The following is a 21,190-nucleotide window of genomic DNA, read 5'->3' as shown; positions in this document are numbered from 1 at the left end:
GACAAGTGGAGGATGCATGTTAGCAACCCTTTGTATTCTGCGAAGAAAACAGCAATTTCTGATGCTATTCCGGGCCCCTGAATGTGTCGGTGCGTTGCTTAATCAGTCAACATTGATAATGAATTAACATTTAAAAAGGGCTGTCTCCGGAGCTGTCCTTTGTGCTGAAGCTGGCATCTGGGAATTGAAATGTTAATATGACACGAGTGCGGCTGACCTGTCTTCGCGCAGATAAGCAGACGAGAGACATTGATGGGCTTCTGTCGGCAAAATGCTACGTCCTTTCGCAGACGGTCTCGGCCACGGTTGTTTATCGCGTGCAAAAAGCCAGCGCGGGTGGAAGTCTCTGTTGTTTTGGCGTAAATGAACAAGCGCCAGATGGAGAATAAGCAAACACCAGCGAGGATGCGTCGTGAAATGAGGGGAAAGTTATGTGGAAAAGTACAGCATAGGTGTCTTATTTGGGAGCGTTGCTTTTATTTTGTGATTGTGCTCGAGAGACGCTCTTGTCATCAGGGTGATTTATCAGTTATAGTATTTCAGCTGTAAGTGTGTGTGTGTAAGCTCTCAGTCGACCAGGTATGATTCATAACAGCAACAGTCTTCAAAAGTCTTGTGGGCTAGGATTTTTTCGATTGATACAGAATCAGAGAGAGTTATATTTACAATGCTTTTAAATGACAGAATTAGGACCATTTACCATTTGCTCTGCCCAATCTCTCAGAAGCGAAGCAGGACAGGGCCTGGTTAGTGCTTGGATGGGAGACCGTTTGGGAACATCAGGAAGCCTGTGTGAATGGAGTGAGTGAGTGAGTGGTTAGTGGTAGACGGAGGGGCCGATGGTGTAGATTGGTAGCATCACTACCGTCAGTCAACCCCAGGGCAGCTGTGGCTACAATAGGAGCTTACCACCACAGAGTATGGAATGAATGAATAATGACCACAGCAAGAAGGTTGGATCATTGGTTGCACGGGGGCCTTTCTGTGTGGAGTTTGTTCCTTCTTCCCATGCTTGCATAAGTTTCTCTGGTACTCTGGTTGAATAATTTAATGTAAAGCATCTTTGAGTGTCCAGAAACGCGCTATATGAAGCCAATTATTATTATTAATTGAGAAGCAATTGGCTGAGCGTCAAAGAAAGCAGATGGTGATGCCTTTATGTGAAGCTCCACTAATCACGTGCCCCTCCATCGGCTGCATTAAGACCCTTCTCAATTTTATAAACAATGAAACAGGGAGCATTAACTCTAATATCTGTTTGAAACTACTTCCTGTTGTGTTTTTTTATAACGATTCGAAGATGCTTTTTTAAGCATGTTTCATAACTTTCCTTGAGCAAATCGGAGCTTCACTGTCAAAGTGATGCTAACAACAGCTATCCTGCTAGTTCACAATGTTTTATAGTTAGATGCTCTTTTTGAATGTCTGTTTTCTTACAATATTCTGTAGGAAAAAACACATTTTATATTAAAGTGAAATAAATACAAGTGTCTAAAGGCCTTATAATAAAGGAGAAAAACTTCCCAGGGATCTAGGGCACCACTTCATGGCAGCTGCACATGGAGCAGAGCATGTTGAGAAGGGTGTACGCTGTACGTGATTATATGATCAACAAAAGGTTAAAAACATATGTTGATCCCTATGTAAATAAGTAAGGCCTTAACATAAAGCAGTTGCAAACAAATTGAAGCGATTGTCCATCTCTCGCCTTGCATTCTCCAAAAAAAAAAAAAAGAGTAACACTTGTGATGTTGAGTTGGCCCTTTAAATACCAACAGAAGCCTTTCCATTCACTGGAGCCTCATTAATATTAATGTTGTTGGTCTTGTTCGACTTCATAACTCTATTGTGTTAAACAGCATAATGCCCTTCAGTACTCAGCATCTCAGAGTGTAATAAAAGAGAATGGGTAAAGATGAACGAGAGGTTGTGTGGAGACTGCTAGCATACTAAACAAAGGATGTAGTACACAGTGAAACCATGAGCGTGGAGATGCTATGATTTGAGTATGTATGTTAAAAAGTAGTTATTTTCATTCCACTTTGGGTTTATTTCAATCTGTACAGCATCCTGATTCTACTTGATGAAATAGGAACTGCGGTACAGAGATATGTCTATTCCTTCATACTCCTTTAAGAGGAACAAGCAAGCGCCATGTTCAATACTACTACTGAAGGAAACTTGCAGGGTTTGAAAGGTTGCAATTGTCCTCACACTTGAAGAGAGGAGATTCTGGCTGAGTAGCTCCAGGTAGAATGTATTGATTTAGCACCGGTCCATCTCCAAGACTGAAGCGTGATGTGTTCCCGGCTTGCTTTAGCAGACAGGCGGATTGGTTTTACATTGGCGTTTTTGCAGCGAGTAGAACTGAATCCAAACAGCAAATCTCAGTCTGTCTCGGTCAGTATCTGTTCTGTTCCAAAGAACTAATACAAAAATAGAGACTTGAGTGTTAAAGGTTGTGAGTGATATTATGAGAGCAAATAGACAGTATATCAAACTAGAGCTTGGTTAGAAATAACATTACAATTACAATTCAATGGTGGACATGCTTCGCGTCTGAATTTTCCTAATGGAGAAAAAGAAAAGTAATTCTAGACTTAATGAGAGGTTTTAGCAATAGAATGTGGAACAAAAACAACTACTAATTTAAGCAGAAAGAACTTGTAATTTTAATCAAACTACATGTGAGCGACGGCTGTAATCTAAAGTGAGACGCTGTGTGCGCCTTTGTAACACTTTGTACACCTTCATTAAACCATGCACTTTAATGTGTAATGAACCTCTTAACCCTCGCTTTAACCGAGTGCATTTTCTCCAGTTCAGCTTTACCCATATCTTAAAGGTTAGGTTGGCAAGTGTAATGCCTCATTTGAAAGCTAGGACCTACAAAACTGATCGAAATTATTCTTTTTCCTCGCATTGTTGCTGTGTTTTCATCACACATTTTTTTTCAGTTTTTGTCACGTTTTTGTCACCTTTAAATGTTATTTTTTGTTGCATTTTCAATGTTTTTTGTCACTTTTTTGTTGTTCTTTTTTGGGTGGTTTTGTTGTATTTTCGTCAACTTTCTTTTACTCTTTTGTGGCTTTGTTTTGTAAATGTTTTGTTGCTCTTTTGTGGAATTTTTTGTCACATTTTTTTCTCTTTTTCCTCGATTTTTCTCTCACGTTGTCATCGCTCTTTTGTTGCTATTTTTTACCCTTTTTTTGAAGTTAAGAGGTTAATCTAAAGTGATCCTTTTTTTTGGCGTCGGCCACTGATCCAAAGGTTGTTAGTGTGATCCCAGCGAAGGCAAGTGCATACTGTGGTGTCCTTGGGCAGGGCACCTCTCCTATCTTGCCTCCGGTGTCTTAGCACGCTGGAGAGCCAATGTAAGACGAAAGATAAAATCGCTCTTGCCAACAATCAGATGTGCCGTGTTCACATGTTTACATGCACTTAGTTTTTGCCTCTCCGGTAAAGTAGCGAGATTACCCCCTACCCCCTTCACGTCCTCAGCCTTTGACTTGAGTGGTGAAGCGAACTCTGGGTAAGGTCTCCGGCTCATCCGCAGTCAGAGTAAGGCGTTTAGAGAGGGCTTACGGCTGAGCTGCCTGGTTCTCACATGGAAAGGGCCAAGTCTGCAGGATGCCTCTTGGACCCCCGCTCTCTCACATGATCTGCTTCAGGCTCACCCCAGTGCGACTGCCAACATCCACTGGCACACTCTCAAACAGCCCGAGAACTCACACAGGAAGGAAGAGGTGAAGGAGAGAGGACAGCAGTTCTTAAACTTTTTGGTTGCAACACTGGGTTCAGATTGAGTATTTTTTACAGGGACGTTTGCGTAAGCTCTCAGTCGTATACTATCTTTCTAGTGGTTGTAATTTTTAGTACTACAAGTCAAACCCCTCCCACAGGTCTTTAGAAATCCGCCAGCTGCCAGAGATCATTAGTGCTGGCGTCAATGCTTCTTGGATGGTGCAAGAACCTTTCTCTACAGTAATTGCAGTGTCTTGAAAATGGAGCTTCAATATGAGTCACAATCAGTCAGTTCTTGAGAAATAGACCGGCTGAATATGGAGGATTACTCAAACACAACATCAAGTATGTTTGTCATGAAGGTACGGCATTGTTCTTGAGATATATTTATATGAATCCTTTAGCTTTTTTCTGTATTTTTTTGCCTTATTAAATCGTCTTCCCCACTTCCAGTCTCAGATGGGATGTCCTATTCTGGCCTTCTCTCAGCACACACTCATTGTCTTGTAAGTTATGAGCGAGCACACAGCAGCCCAGAAGACATTATTCAAAATCCTCTCCTGAATGAGACGTTGCATAACCCACTCCCCCTCCCCCGATAGACTTTAAAAACTTGAAAACTTGAAATTTCCATCGATAGTTTAGAGGCAATTGAACCTAAACGTACACAGTATGCTCCCCTTTCATTGCGCCATTGTTGAGTAGGTCCATTAGAGTATTCAACCAGTCAAAACAATCTGCCTCGGACTTTCAATGAACAGATTCTGCTGGGCTTGGATGCATTTCTGTTTGTAGCACAACAACAAACTGTCGACAGCGGGAGCGAGGGGTCTGATGTAACCCAGCCTGAGGGAAGGGAGTTGTTTCTTTCTCTGTGCACTATCTGGGCATGGCATCAAAGACACAATACCTTTCTTTTTTACCTTGTTCCAAATTGTTTCATTGTCAATGTGTTTTGTAGAACGGCATTTCATTAGGCATATAGTGTAATTTCTAAGCAAAACATATAGGACCTTGAAGATATGTCCAATTTGGAAGTATAACTCACCAAAATGAATTCATTACAAATGTAGTAATTTAGTTGTGCATACCCAAATTTGGGTTAATTCAAAACAATAGTCATGAGTTGAAGGTGATTCCAATATCACCTCTGCAGTGTGACTCAATCAACACTGCATAACAGATGTTTTGAGTCTGTATCTTTTATTTAATTTCACACATTTCACATAGAACTGTTTTCAGTTTCAACACCCAGATTTGTCACACAGACAGTAAAAAGTATGAAATATGTCAAAAAGGGATGTGGAGAAATGACATTTACACACAAAGAACTGTACAGAAAAAGGTTCAGCTTCGCAATGGCCTTGTGTATGAAACTGTTCTTCAGTCGACTGGAACTGGCCCGTAGATTCTGCAGTCTCCTCCCTGAAGGCATTACCTTGAAGAGACTGTGTGATGGGTGCGAAGGGTCCCTGGTGATTCTGACGGCTTTGCGGGTGAGACAGGTGTAGTACATGTCCTTAATAGGGGGAGAGGGGCTCCGCAGATCTTCTCCGCTGCTCTCATGATGCGCTGGAGGCTCCTTAAGCAGGAGGCAATGCTGGTGCCGTGCCACACAGTGATGGAGCTGGCCAGGATGCTCTCTATAGTCTCTCTGTAGAAGTTACACATAACACAGGCTGGGACTCTGGCTCTTCTCAACTTGCAGAGAAAGTAAAGACGCTGATATCTTTTCTTGACCAGGGATGCAGTGTGCATGGTCCAGAAGAGCTTCTCTGTGATGTGCACACCCAGGAACTTAGTGCTGGTCACCCTCTCCACTGCAACACCGTTGATTGTTAGAGGAGCATGCTGGACCCGCGCTCTTCGAAAGTCCACAACAATCTCTTTTGTCTTCTCCACATTTAGAGAGAGATTGTTCTGTGTGCACCACATGGCCAGGCTGCTTGTAGATGATATATTGACCCACCTCTTCTCTCATCCAGGAAATTGTCCAAAATTTGTTTTACATCTGGGGATTTGATTTCTCTTGTTCATGAGCTCCTCCGGTCCTTGATCTCCATAAGAGCCTGGATGCCCTGCTGATTTTAGAAGCTTGAATGAAACAAATCTTATGATGTTTTCAATCCTTTAGTTATAATTTATATACAGTACTACGCATTTGAAATATGTTTATCACAACATTTGTACTCATGAGTATCTCCTCACATCATGTTCTATGTCTATTACTTGGGTGTAATCTGCTGTGGAGTACATCCTTATTCCACAATCTGTCTCTACTGTCATGGGCCTCGGAGCATTAATATTTATTGCAGTACAGCTGAAGGTAGAGCGTGTGCGTGTGTGTGTAATGTATCTTGATACGGCATGTGCATCGCAGATATATATCCGAGCTAGTGCCTATCAGTAACACATCAGATGCTGCCACTTTCTGCAGTGTTCATCCTGAGCGCTTTGGGGAGTTGCTTCTCATATTGTCAGCTTTGTGAGGGATATATATAGAAAAAGATAACACTCAGCTGCCAACTCGAGCAACTCAATACACGTCGCTCAGAAGGATGTGTTTATGTAAGGAAGTAAAAAGTGGCAACACGTTGGATTTTAAGCGCATTCTTAGTGGAGTTGATGTGTTTTTATTTTGCGAAATTGTTCGGTGATACAAGAATGCAAGATGCAGAATTTGGCGTAAATGTTGCCTTGGGCCTTGTGTTTCAGAAAATCCCTTTAGCTGGCCCAGAAATTCAATAAGTTCACCCTTTTCTAAGACTGTTTCCAATGAGAACTGTTTTGTAAATAAGCCAGGCGTCAAAATCCTGATAATGGACTATTATGAGCCATTCCTCTTTATTCATAGTTGAGCTCTGCCCATTGTAAGATCATATATATATATATATATATATATATATATATTTTTTTTTTTTTTCAAACTAATGCAGCAGCTCAGTTGTTTTGAGAAATCTGTCCACAAATCCAAAAGTTGTATTTGTAATAACTTTTGGCCTTGTATCTTGTTGAACTGCATTGCATTCCTCAGGTGTTCGAGCTGTCTCATAACTGGGCGGTTCGTATTTCAATTCTAGCTTTTACTGGCGCGTTGTCTTTGTATCTTCACTTCACCCAGCTGGTGCAAACAGCCAGATGTTCGGCACAAGGCAACTGTGGCTACATACGTGACTTACAACATGGAATGAATGAATAATCACATACTCGAGTGCTTTAAGAACACTGTCAACCTTGTAAAGGGCAACCCGCATCCAAGCCTTTCTCTTTCATTAACCGACTTATACATCTGCATAATGTGACATTTACACATGTTTGCACTTGATCAGTTTCACATATTTATACGAAATCTCACCATTTAATTGAGTCAGCAATGCAATATAAAAGTCATACTAGCTCTCACGATGTAATATTAGTGTTTGTAATATTAACACATTTGTCCCTGATCAGGCGAATTGTAAGCCCTCCTTGTTGACTTGATTCTGCTCTGCTTCTGTGCCTGTAATACAAATGAGCGTCTGTGAGGAGCTAAAATATCAGGGAACAAGTTCTGTCTGTAACTACTATGGGGAAAAGGCGACTACAGTAAAAGTGTAGGCTTTCTCAGTGAAGGTCAAGGGCAAAATCACACCAGTAAAGAAAACCTGACATACACGTAGTTCTTAATGTGTTTGACAGAGGCAGGCTGTTTCCGATTGTGCTCCTGCTTTTGTAAGTCAGTGTTTTAAAAAGCTGCATCAGGTGCACAGGTTGACGGTAGACACTTTCAAATAGAACAGATTTTTGCGCTATGTTGAGGCTCGCCTGCAGCACGCCGTGACCCCTTCACTTGCACTTGCGCTGCCCACATGCCCTGAACTTGGCATGAAAATCTGACCTCCACTTTACCGCCTGCTTCTGTCCAATCATACTGCTGAACAAAGAGAAATGTACAAACATACGTATCTGTTGATAAATGTGCTGAAGAAGCCACTATAGAAGGTTTGTGTCACGCCTCTCGGCCCTGACATCTCTCACGCCAACGCTTCAAAACCGCTTTCTTAGCATCCTTCTTGAGTCCGCAATGCCCTCCCCCTCCTCTCTGTTTTTCAATAAGCTTAAATCCTCCTGTGCACATGTCCACGCCAGAGCAAGTTGTGCCTGACTGATTGCGAATCTCCATGCAAAGCGTCTTCGCGATTCGAAGTCCTTTCTATATTCCGTTCTTTATGGTCAAAACAAATGCCGGGACAGGTCGCTTCTGTTTATTTATCTGTTTATAATCCATATCACAGGGTCCGCGTTGAGATCCGCGCTGAAAGATCCTGGGGAGCATAAACAAATTCAGCAGATGTCTATTGGCGTTCAGTTCGGCGCGAAGATGGAATATCAATGGTGTTGGAAATGCTTTGATTTTGCTCATGCCACGTTTAACTCTGCAATAATTCAACGCTTTTCGGTTTGTTTTTCACTGTTGTTGTTTTCACAGAAGGGGGCTGTTTTAAAGTGCTGAGTTCTATCTGGCTATTTTTTTTTCTTTTTTTTTTTTATCAAGTCCATCTCGGAAGAAGAAAGCTCCGGCGGAATACTCAAAAGTGGATGCTTTTTTACATCGGTCGCCGAATAAACAACCAAAGAGAAAATGTCCAACTTTGTTTTGCTTTCTTGTAAAGGTCCTTTACAAGATATTTTTGAGCTTTTCACACTGTTTTTGTTCGCCCATGATGAAACATACCATGAGTTTTGCGGCTTTTTATTTCATCCTTGCATGTTTGAGTTATCCTGCATAACCAGTCGTTTTCTTTCTCAACGTCCATTAGCCAGAACACTAATAGGGACAAACGGCATTCAACCTGGATAGACTCAAACAGACAAAAGCAGCGATTAGGAAGATTTATTGACATGTATATTAGTTTTGGCAGTCAGACCCTGGTGGTAGACTCTTGGTGCCTCTTCAGTCTAGGTCTCAAATGTCTTCAGCTCATAAGCTAGTTGTTTGTTTACTTTTTATTTATTTATTTATTGACCTGGATTGTTTGAATCATTCTGTACATTATGTTGCACTAAAACACATACACACAACCATAAGATTTAATGTTTCAAAATCTCATTAATCCATAAAAAGTTGTTGAAAGATGTGATATTTGTAATCTTTTTTCTTGAGCTTGCTTACCACATCTACTTTGCTTCAAGCTTCAAGGCAGATGGACCTGAAAATGCCTAAGAAACTCCATTTCACCTTTTTTTTTTACCACTATTTTTTCCATCTCCATCTTTCACAGTCGGAATACTGAATCCGAAATGAGATAACTCCAGCAAGTTGCCTCCTTCTACCCAGTGTCTGACGGGAAGGTGGCAAGCTCAAAAATGGTCCCGTAGCTTGTTGTTGTTGTCATCCAAACTTTGTGTTTTGTTTTTTTTCCCACCTGCAGGACTTTCGGTGTGTGGCCACTGCTACAGAAAGCACTCCGGGGCGGTGAAAAGAGTGAATGAAATAAATAAATAACGTTGCTCTCCCTATCTGTGTGCATGTGTGGGCGCATAAAGATTGATCATTGCAGGCTAAGGCTAGTGCACTGTGACCTAGCTCCCCTCACCTCTGATAGATAGATGGCTTTAGGGGAGCTTCTGGAGGATCAAGAAAGTGATCCCTGGTATTTCAGCCCCAGCGCACAACCTGACTGCAAAGTTTGTCAGGACAGCCTATAAGAATCCCCTCTTATTATACGCAGCTAGCTAGCTAACAACGCACACAAGATTGAATGCTGCCTGGGAGCAATAAAAGTTTTCCAGATTTGCACAAGGATTTTATTTGAAGCCAGGAGTTGCCGGTCGATTGCTGGGGCGTCTGAGTGTTCTGCCTATTACTTACTTCAAGGTGAAAGTCAGGGAGCAAGAGTGAAAGGTATAAGAATTGGCAGGATAAGAAGGATAAGGCTACGATTTAGATTGAGTTTGTTAATAATTAGTTCTCTTTTGATTTACCAGAGCTATTTCTTAGGGCTGGCAGCTGATGAGGGTGGATGTTTATGAGCGTGGTGTGGAGAAGACGTCGCAGCTTTGGCCGTGTGGGCACACGTCTCTGCGGGTGCAGACGGCAGAAATGATGATTTGGACACAAGCAGCAGGGTAAATCATGATGTGTGTGCACCTTGAAATTAGTCGTCTGGCAAAACATTTAACCAAACTACATAAAAGAACACAGAAAGACACCATATGCCATATGCCATACCATAAGAGGAAGAAGTATGCCCTCTGCTGGCAATGTGTAAAACTTTACATCGTTACATTTGTACGACTCGGATATTATCTAGAGATTATTATTATTATTAGAAAAGATTATTTAAAAATATTCTTCAAAAATGCCAAGAGAAAGGAGTCTTAAGTAGATGTAAAAGCTCAAATAAGCACAATATAGGACCTTTAGGGCCTCAGGTCATCCATGCCCTTGTTCCTAAAATAAACACAAATAAATGTACTAAAGGTGCAGTTCACACTATTTTTTTTTTTCTTGTGGCCTGGTCAAGTACATAATAAATAAAGCTTTATGATGATTTTAATTAAACAAATGTGTACTACTACTACTACAGCTACTTAGTTAAATATTTTGAAACATTATTTGTAAGTTTGCCACAGAGTAGCATGGAACATGTTCAGAAGGATATTTGGAATGTGAGTTCAGAGGAGCACAGACTGTTCTTCACATTCACTTTTTGTCCAACAAAGTTTTTGTTTTACAAACTTTTCATTTACATACTATTATATAACAGTCGAATTTGTGGAATGTGAATTAAAAATAACCTACACTTTACCTGCACTCTGCAAGATTTGTTTTCCTTTTCCTACCGAAGTACATTTTGTTTGCCACCCCCTCAACCTATTCAACTTCCTTTTCTTTGGCCATAAAAATAGCACGACAGGCATGACAATACACACAGTCTTCAATGACACTTTGCTGTATTCTTTTGCATAATAGAATTCTGAATATGAACAGAAATCGCCTTGGGTAACTTAGTACAGTTTTGTGTCCTCGCTTCTTCGATACCAGCTCTTCCATACGAACACCATTATAGCATTACAGCACCTCATAGCCCCATAGCGATTCGCAATGGCTTCTATTTATGCTTTGTATGATCAAAAACATGCTTGCCATTGATGGGTCAAATCAGCAGCACACTGTCAGGATGGATTCGCCTCACTGGCAAATGTCTTCAATAGAAGCAAAGCCGTCTCTTAGCCTCGCAGCGAGAAGCACAACCTCCAGCTACACTATTTCTAAGAATTTAGCTCCGTGCCGGCTGCTTTCATGTGGGTTCTCTTCAAAGGGGATGATGCTTTCCTTCCGGGCCTGGCACATTAAGAAATTCCATATGCCCAGGGCTGATAATCAGTGCAGAGAAATAAGTACAATTGTGTGTGTATATTTACTTTCCATAGCAACAGCAAGAGATGCTGTTGAGCAGTGCAGCGCAAGGGTTATCGGCCTGCTTTTTCTGCATTTCAGCTTTGGATTGATGTGCTTATATTCTTTGAGATCCACTTGTGTGCACTTTGGATGGTTCTTTGATGGTTAATGTAGATGGAGGTTGGATTATGGGGACATTTTATAAACAAGCAATACGTAAAATGAGATTTTGTTTTCGATAAACCAGGCATCTGCAACCTAAGTGTATGGACATAAGTAGCTCTTGTCCTGTTTCTTTGGCTATCTATTGGAAGGTTGGCTTGCACACACGGATTCACAAAAGGGTTCCGACCTTCTTTAAAGAACAGGCCACTGTTTTTCCATGCTGAGATATGTTCTTGCCTGAGCTTAGACGAGTTGATGTGCACCTGTCTGGTCTTTGTGCGTACCCTCAGTCACGCAAAAGACCAAAGATGTTGTTAGCATTTTGCCTCTCCCAAATGTATTCCTGTAGCTCCAAACGGGGTGAAGTTAGAAGCGACCAAGCTCTTCCACGGGCACAAAGACCAGACAGGTACGTATCAACTCGTCTAAGCTCAGGTAAGAACATATCCCAGTATGGAAAAATGGTGGCCTGTTCCTTAAAGGATACATTCTATAATGCAAAATGCACTTGTCTCGCTTCTTTTGTGGGCTTCATTGACATTGTTTAGAGTATTCCTGTTCACTTAGTTTCATTTTCTTCTACTGCTGAAGTTCTCCAATCTGTATTGTCCTCAGCCAGAACTGTCCTCCACATTTTTAAAGCCTGTAAGCTGCAGACCTATTCTCCTCTCAAAGTGTGTTCTTCACGGCACTGTGGCTTTGCAAGCATTCAAAGATCCAGAGTATGCTACTAATTAAAAGACTTTATGTCCCAGGTCGCTAAAGACTGCCTTAAAGGAACACGCCACCGTTTTTCCATACTGACATATGTTCTTACCTGAGCTTAGACGAGTTGATACGTACCTGTCTGGTCTTTGTGTGTGCCCTCAGTCACGCAAAGCGACCAAAGATGTTTTTAGCATTTGGCCTCTCCCAATGTATTCCTACAGCTCCAAACGAGGTGACGATAGAATTGACCAAGCTCTTCCACGGGCACTCACAAAGACCAGACAGGTATCAACCTAAGCCCAGGCAAGAACATATCACAGTATGGAAAAACGGTGGCCTGTTCCTTTAACCGCCAGTATTATCTAGTCACAAGCTGAATGGCATTGGAGGAAAACATGTCTTACTTGTGTGTAACTTGCAAGTAAAAGGACAACAGTGTGAAGTGTAAAGTGTGAAGTAACAAAAGGGGCAGATATTATAAGACTTGTTCTTCTCCTCTGCTCCGTTTCATTCATACTGTGTTGGCTTGGCGGTTTTATTGTGATTGCATAACATCACTTTTGAATGAAATAAATAAATAAAATGAAATGAAATGAAATGAAATGATTTGTGGTTCAAAAAACAGAACATTTCCATTTTAACTTGTTCATTCTGAAATCCAGGTATATGTGTAACGTTGTGTTTCCTTTTTGGCAACTACGGCTAGATATACGATATGTCCTATAAAGTTTGGCTGTTCATTCCTTTCTGACCTCTCTGTGCCACTCTGATTCAATTCCATTCACCCCATTCCTTTCGATCCATCAGTTCAAATCCAACCGTAGTATTTTTTTCCTCATAGAGTCTGTCCTTAAATGCGTATGTGCCGGTACCATCTGCTCTCCTGTCTGCAGCGCCAGCCAGACTTGTTTTTGGTGCCCTGTGTTCATTGCATGTCTCCTTTCCCATTTGCCAGCCCATTTTCTGGTTGCCCTTGAGTTGGAGGATGGCATTTCAGGGACTTTTTTTTTTCTCTTTGTGTGGCTTCTGTGTGGATTTCCTTCGGGTCACTGCTGGTGTATGTCATTGTGTTGTACTTACAAGCGCATTGCAGTTTGCAATAGTTAGTGGCTTGCAGGTGTTTTCCAAAAATAAGAGGAAATATTGTATTTCGATTCATAGTAAAACTGTTAAGAGAGATTTTTATTTTTAATAGAAATTAGTATTAGGTGTAGAAGCTTGTCAGAGTTTAATGTGGTCCCTGAAGCTACAGATTGAGAAATGTATTTTACTGTACAGTTTTAAAAGAGACACGTAATACAATGTATGTAATATGTATGCTTCATTCACCCGGTTTTGAGTAATCCTGTTTACTTTGGTTGTTTCTTCTTCTACTGCTAAAGCGCTCGACTGTATAAACTGGATTTTGTCGCATCATAGAGGGAACACAAAAGTTGTCATCCATTCGTATTTGCATAATCAGTCCCCGGACTCTTTCTAAGCTCTTCTGCGCTCAAAGTGTGCTCATCACTAACTGCGTTTCACATTGATGGAAACACCACATTTTGCATAAAAAAACTTTATCTGCTCGCTTGAGGTGGTTTTTGTTTTTCGCTACTAAGCGTCAGTGCACATTTTGGAAGATGGAAACAGATTTTTTTCGCATAAAGTTTGACGTAGCGGATTAAAAAGTGTACGTGACTTTAAATATCTATACTAAGGTTTCCCTGATTAATGTTTCTAATCCACATGTATAAATGAGATGTTCTCTTTATTTTACACTCAGCAGAAGAGAGAACAGGGCAACTCTTGAGTGCAGCGCTAAACATTGAGACACACTTTAGCACTTTAAATTATTTCCCTCAAACATCATCATTATCAGAATGTATTTCTCTGTTATATATTATTATTAAAACAATTTCAAAAGTTATTACAAAGAACAATCAAGACCGCTGTCCTTTTGTTTTAGCAAAAGCAAAAACAGACAGGGACAAAAACAGAAAGAAAATACCTAAAAGAGTAAGCCATACTTCCCCCAAAACCCTTTTAAACACTAGTACTGTGTAGTTGATCCAAAAGCAGCAGCAGTGGTTGTAGTAGTTGTGAGTGCCTTACTTGTCCAGTGGAGACAATTGTTTTCACTATCCGAACATAAAACGCTCCTTCATTCTGTAGACATGCACCATGCTGCTCTCAATGGTTTGACTCTCTCAGCTGCGGACTGGCAGAATCGTCGGGATGAGAGAGAACAAGCGGCTTTGGCAAAAAATAGGGACAATTCACAGGATACAATTTCTCTTATGGCTTTGATCTTTTATACTTTGTTGCACATAAATGAAGGGATTTGGCAGCATTTTTTTTTTCTTCCAATGTAGAAGCTTGAAGTCTATGAATGTTATATTGACTTAGTGTTTAGCATTCATTTGTAAATAGCCTCAGGAAAAAAAATGCAAATGGCTTTAATTGTTGGATGATTTGGGATGATAATTTTAACACCTAAATTACTGAGTGTAGATTTTAATCACAATCATTGACGTTACTCTTTAGATGTGCAACTTCAAAAATGTGGAATTTAAATGATTTATACCGTATATATATAGCGGGTAAACATAAGGTGCAGTAGACACAGAATAGCCTTTCACAGATACGTGTCGTCGTGCAGATGAAATCAATCAAGAGGATCACTTCATTGCCTCTTTCCGGACAAAACTTCATGTAGGTCCACGGCGATTGTAATTTGCACAGAAATAGGAAGAAACCTGGTGGCTAACAAAGATAGACAAATGATGACCTCAACTATATACGAAATGTACCTTTGTGCGTATAATAGAAATAATAATATAATACAGTTGAGTAAAATATTAGTTTTAATGTTTTGTAAATGTTTTGATGATGTGAAAATATTAAAACGAGGTCAGGGAACAAATAATACTATTAAAAACTTGCTTTGATTGAGCAGTACCTCCATTGGGGAATTATTTAGTTAATGGCCCTATACCTGATTTTTTTTTTATCACTTTAGATTTTTTTTACACATTTCTAACATCCATATTTTTCTCAGGGATGAGTTGATAAGCACATTACACAACTTTCAGAGTCAATTTTAAACTAGCACTCTCACAATAATACAAGCAGCAATTTGCCTGCTAGTTTTTCACCTTATTTAGCTTTAATATATAATAAATTCAATCTGAATTCATTAGTTCAGTGTGACTAATAACTACTGAACTACTACAGTTAATGCCTAACTCACAATGATTAGTTCTTCACATTCTTCACTTATTCATTACTTACACTTAACTTAATTCATTATTTGTTAAGGCCAAATAAGGTGCAGTTATTATAAAGTGTTACCAAATCTGTATAATTAAATGTACAGTGTCTTCTCACAAAGGTCACCTACTATTTTTCTCCCCACTACCTGGAAAAACATCAGGCACTGGGCCTTTAATTTGTGCTGACAGAGAAGACATTTCATTTTTCATTTTAATTCTATGATACTGTGCATTTCTCAATTTGATAAAGTATTTTTTCCAATGCTGTGACGTCACTTGAATTCAACCCGTCCATCTCACAGTGATGCGTGGACTGTTTCAGATTGTTGCGGTGTGGTGCCTGGCCCCGTCAGTCGAAAAAAAGTATGGATTTGTTTCAGTCATTGACTTGAGCCCCGTGTGAGGTTAAATGTAGCATGTAAACGCTGGAGCCAGTCTGACTGACAGTCTAAATGTCATGTGCCTGTCCTCCGCGGCTCATAGAAAATGTAGTAACACAGACTCTTGCCTCGGGCCATTTTATTCATCCACCGCTTCGCTCTCCATCTCTGCTCAACCGGCAGCAAAAACACACCGTTTTATGCATTTGAAAATTAAGCCTTGTTTATTTGTGTATTCTAAGTGAATGTACCTCAGGCGTCTTCATATTTTAGAGGTTGTGTTTACATTCTAGATACAGATTCTTTCTCCATGACATTAAGTTCAGCATAAAAAAACAAAACAAAAAACACAAGCATCTTTTGTAATTTTTCAATCATTAAAGGAATATTTCAGGATTTTTGACATAGGCCCTAATTTCCTAGCTATCCAGAGTGTTGTTGATTTTTGGACATTTTTTTTTAAATATTCTTATTCATGCTGTCCTTATATTTGAAGAGCTTAGTGGTGCTAGGCTAGTGCTAGGCTAGTGCATGTCTATGGTAACTAGTAGCCTGCATTAAAAACCTCTTCAAAATCATGGAGTCGTTCGCCAAACGTTACCATATCTGATTTGTAGAAAGCTCCTTTGTGAATTCCACGCGTAATAATGCCGGCCGCAGGTAAACAAACTACTGTAGATCCGGTAACCTAGCAGATCACTCCGCCGCTGCGTAGCTTACAACCAGGAAGCAGATGCTGCTCAAACATAAGTTCTTTTAAATGCAAAAGACTTATATTTTAACAATTAATCAGTCAACACAGACATTTATATGGGTAGTCTGGTGTTATAAGTGATTTGCCTCAGGTGCACTGTGCTTGGGTCAGGCTGTTTTTATTGCAGGCTACTAGTTACCATAGACATGTGCTAGCCTCGCACTAGCCTAGCACCACCAAACAACAACAACACTCTGGATGACTAGGAAGTGAGGCCCTCCATCACAAATCCTGAAATAGCCCTTTAAAATTCGATTGCATTCATAACATTTCCATATCAATCTTAAGACTTCCTTTCATCTGACAAACATGTGGCTTTGTGACTGAATACCACGACTACCACCACTTCTTTTGATTCTTACAAAAGAAGACATTGAATTTTTTATCAGGTTTAGTTTCATGCACAATGAGGGCAGGTAATTACCATGTTATTACCCATGGTTAAACATCTGCACATTGATCGTTTTATATTAAATTCTATCGCAGAGATCTGATCCACCCGTCATGTCAAGTTTCCACTCTGGGCTCTTTAGAAAAACTACGACTGCCAAGTGATAGCATTCTACATTATATCCCCAACAGCTGCGTCTCCCCCGTTGTCGTAACGCTTTAGTATTGTCTCAACGTGTCATCTCCCCGTGCCTCTTATTTACACCTACCTGCCATGAGAGTGATGCATGTTGGGAATACCTCTGTAGCACATGCACAGGCAGCTCTGTCATGCTTTTAGCTCTCCCCTGAGCGTTCCTCGACACTTAGCTTCTGTCTTCTTAACGTATTCTCACAAGCCACCTGCCTAGTTACTGTATATTTGAGTTCTCTTGACACTATACACACAGCAAGCTAAAGCCTTACAGCAAATTTGAGCGCTATTTGTGCCTGTCTTTCCGCTACATCTTGGGATAAGACACTCCAGAGCTGTAATAAACGTCGATTTCATATAAGGATGGTCATCATTAAGCCTTATGGCCCGCAGTGGCTATAAAAAGACATGTGGAGGTAAAGCTTGTCAAACAGTTCATTAAACAGTTAATATTGTGCTCTTAATGCATCTGGACTTCATTAAATATTTATTTTACAGCATAAACCACAAAAGAAAAAACATAATTAGATCTGTTTTTTTTTTTTTTTTTGCACTGCGAAAATTGTCCACCCTCATTTTCAAAACATCCTATTAATTCTTTTTTTTTCTTCAATGCGCCAAGACAAGCCAGGATGTGAAAAGTGATGACAGACGTTTGATAATGAGCCCGGGCGGAACAAAGCATTAATCACCGAGTTCTTGTAATGTGCGGAGAAGAAATGTCACGCTCAGGAACGCGGCTTTGGGAGCGTTGACGGGAACAATGGGAGAGCTTCAGAAAGACAAGGTTTGGGTACATGTGGTGATATTTGTAAGGTTTGACACACTCGTAACTGTGAACTGCCTTCCTGTGTCAATAGAGAAAGATCTGTGGACTTCAGCGCTACTGCAAGCTGTGGGTTAATGAATGAGTAGAGTTGAGTGACTACGTAAGTGTGGCTTTGTCTTGGGGAAAAAGTAATAAGAATCAGAATGGTAACATGCTTGAATGAATACTGTTCATCTTGATTTGAGTAAATTCTGGCCAGTCAAGGAACGTTTCCAAGTAGAAGAAGTGGTAAGACATATTGTTTAAGAGTGTGATCTCTTTACCTTTTTTACTCCTTTACTTCCTCATGGGTGACGGTGGCGCAGTTGGTAGAGCGGGTCGTCTCTTGCAAATGCACACTGTCGTTGTGTCCTTGGGCAAGACACTTCACCCTACTTGCCTCCAGTGTCTGCGTACATTGGTGTATGAATGAGAGTGTGAATGGGTGACTGGTTCCTTACATTAAAGCGTTTTTGGCCTGATATAGGTAGAAAAGCGCTATAGAAGTTGAGTCCATTTACCATTGAGTCCATTTAAAGGGACTGGATGCAAGTTGGTCATTGTATACTCACTACTGCCACATCTGGTCATATGTGTAACTGCAGCTTCTATATTCAGCTCGTGCAATACGGCAATTCGGACACCTTTTTGATTGACAGTGCAGGATTTTAGAGGCAGTTGTGGTGAATAGGGCTCATTCTACATCTCAGGACATTGCTGGAACGTGTGGGGGGTGGAATATACTTAGTTTTAACATTTTAAACTCCGTATCGTCCCTTTAACATCTAGTCCATTTACCATGTTACATACCTGGAATTAAAGGCCCTGTATCTGATATGTTTCCAGGTAGTGGAGTGTTCACCTCCTTAAGTGAATTGTGAAAGAAGACATTTCTGAAAAGACACGGTCAATTTATTTTAAAAAGAAGACCTTCCAAGAACTGGCAGGCAAATTGTTTTAATCATTATTGTGGCAGTGATCCCAAAAAAAGTGACCCTGAAAACTGTGGAATGGCTTATAAACTTGTCCCTGTGAAGCATTGGGGTGTTAGAAATGTGCTCGGAAACTTGGGAATTAGTTTAGACACAACTAATTAACTTTTCAAACAATGAGCGCTAAAAAAGATGCTTTCATTTGTTTATGTTTGAGTAACTGCATATTCAGTCAGTCTTCAACCCAAAAGCTGGCAGTGTTATGACAATGTGTTTGTAAAAGCTGAGGTCGTTCTTTCCTTCTCTTTTCCTTTTCCTTATGCTTTCGTAACAAACAAAGCCCTATGGCGTGTTACAAGACCTGCCTGACCCCATGTACTGCATATCTTGGTGTGTTGCTGCAGGTGACTTGGGCTCAGACGATGAGTACCTGGAGATCCCTTCCATCAGCAGACAGCGGGCCGGCACGTACGAATGTTCAGCTGCCAATGAAATCGATACGGACGTGCAGACCGTGGACATCACCGTCAACTGTGAGCAATACTCTCCTCATTCACTGTCACTGTGCATGTCAGGTCAATATGTTACGCAGAGGAGCGCTACAGTGGGTTGTAGAATATGCTTGACATTATCACAGTCACAATTTTTTTATGGGATAGATTGTTATGAATTTATGGTCCCCTGGAAATCAGCCATGTTTGTGGGCATTATGGTGCGTTCCAGGCAACTGGTAACTGGTAAATTTCCCACCTCCCACTTGAAAAAATACCTTGGAACGCCGCTCGTACTGGTAATTACAACTGGTGATTACAAGTTGTAAACTCGGAGACGTCCAGACTGCTACGAGTTTGAATGTGAGATGAAGACAGCAATGGCGGCCCCCAGTGGTGGAGCGCAGCTAATGTTAAACTGTAACAAAACCAACGCATCAGTGAGATGAACGTTACTTTTGGTCACAGCTTTCAACATCCTCTCGAGCCGCCTCCACTGTCAGGACGGGAAATGCACGGGACTATCGACTCCCTGATAGGTCAGATTCGTACTAACGCCTGAAAGACACCTTTTTTAACTCTACTATCCTTAAGGCTCAGGGTCAGGTATACGGTTAGTTTGGATTAGTTTAAACTAGCGTTGTTTTGTTGTGGTGACATCATGGGTGACGTCACTTATCCAATCAGCGAGTGGCTGGCCTTTCCCATCCTAGGAAAAAAATTCGCCCCCACCCAAAAAAAGTCTGCACTTCCTGTCCTGACAGTGGAGGCATTCTGACAGTGGAGCCTGCACCGTAAGCGACCACACAGTGGAGGCCTGCAGGCAGGTGCCTCTCCATGTTTTTAATTTTATCTGGTTTGGAGTTACTTTCATATAACATTAGCATCGTATGAGCTAACTGTTGTAGTATTAGCCGTTATTCACGACATTATTCACCTGGAACGCTCTGAGAGCGTAAGTCATAATTTTCAAGGGGGATGGAGACCAGTTACCAGTTGTCTGGAATGCACCATTAACATAGATTAACATTAGCTAAAAACAGTATAGAAAATGGGGGGTGGGAAAAGCAGTGGAACAACTCCATTAGCTGCTGTGTCACTACTGGTAAATACATGTAACTCACTGTAGTGTCCAAGTGTTTTGATGTTAACAATAACTCCTGTATTTTACCTTTTAAAATGTCCAGTTTATTATTGCTGCAAATCACATGATATGTGATATATGACTTCACGATCCTAAACTCTATTATCAAAAAAGCACTATCCATGTTTCATGTCAATCTACAATCTTTACTTTGGGTTATTATTAATCATATTATCATAAAATAAATGTCAGCCCTGGTTCATATATTTATTGTAATTAACATGATATTACACGTTTAGGTAGCATGTTATTTCCATACTTATATCCTGCTATTACTGTAAAGAAAAGAAAAGTGCTATAATAGATACAAGTCACTATGCGCCTGGTTTTCAACAGCTAATGCGTAAGAAGAGAAGCAAATTAAAACATGAACTACCTTAAAATGCAAGAGTAAAAACACTGAATAAAATAATAATCGTCTTCTTTTTCTTCTGCTAAATGAAATAATGCAAACAATACGAATACATGTTATTTAAAAATCCAAACAATAATAAGAGTTTGTTCAGTGTTCAAATGGGATGCTTCTCATTGCATTTTGATTCATCAAGCCATTGACTGTAGTTTAAATATTTCCTGCAATCAAAAGAGTCATTTGAGGCATGCTTCAACATTTCAGTGTGAGTGAACTTAATTAACAGTCGCTGAAAAGCATGGCACGTTTTTAATTGATCTTTGCTTTGCTGACTTTTTTTTTGTTTTGCTTTTCAGCGCACGCTCCTTTTATCTCTGTAAAACATCTTTCCAAGGCCACATCTAAAATATCAAATTAATCATTCAAACATTTGAAAATTATGATTTCTTCTTGACAAGAAATGTATTCAAACTGCCATGACTATCTTATAA

The 21,190-nt window shown here is 40.3% G+C and overlaps 1 protein-coding gene across 3 annotated transcripts in view; it reads left to right on the top strand.

The window, feature by feature from the left end:
- ntm (neurotrimin) overlaps positions 1-21,190 on the top strand; it is a 610,313-nt gene that overhangs the window by 579,861 nt on the left and 9,262 nt on the right. For all 3 annotated transcript variants that reach the window (XM_079565682.1, XM_079565681.1, XM_079565680.1), the window contains one exon: positions 19,117-19,245. In XM_079565682.1, the coding sequence (XP_079421808.1) occupies positions 19,117-19,245 (129 nt within the window). The remainder of the gene's footprint in view (positions 1-19,116; positions 19,246-21,190) is intronic.

Source organism: Gobius niger (assembly GCF_951799975.1).
Source record: "Gobius niger genome assembly, chromosome: 11".
Classification (NCBI taxonomy): Eukaryota; Metazoa; Chordata; class Actinopteri; order Gobiiformes; family Gobiidae; genus Gobius; species Gobius niger.
This window is presented reverse-complemented; position numbering and strand designations above follow the sequence as displayed.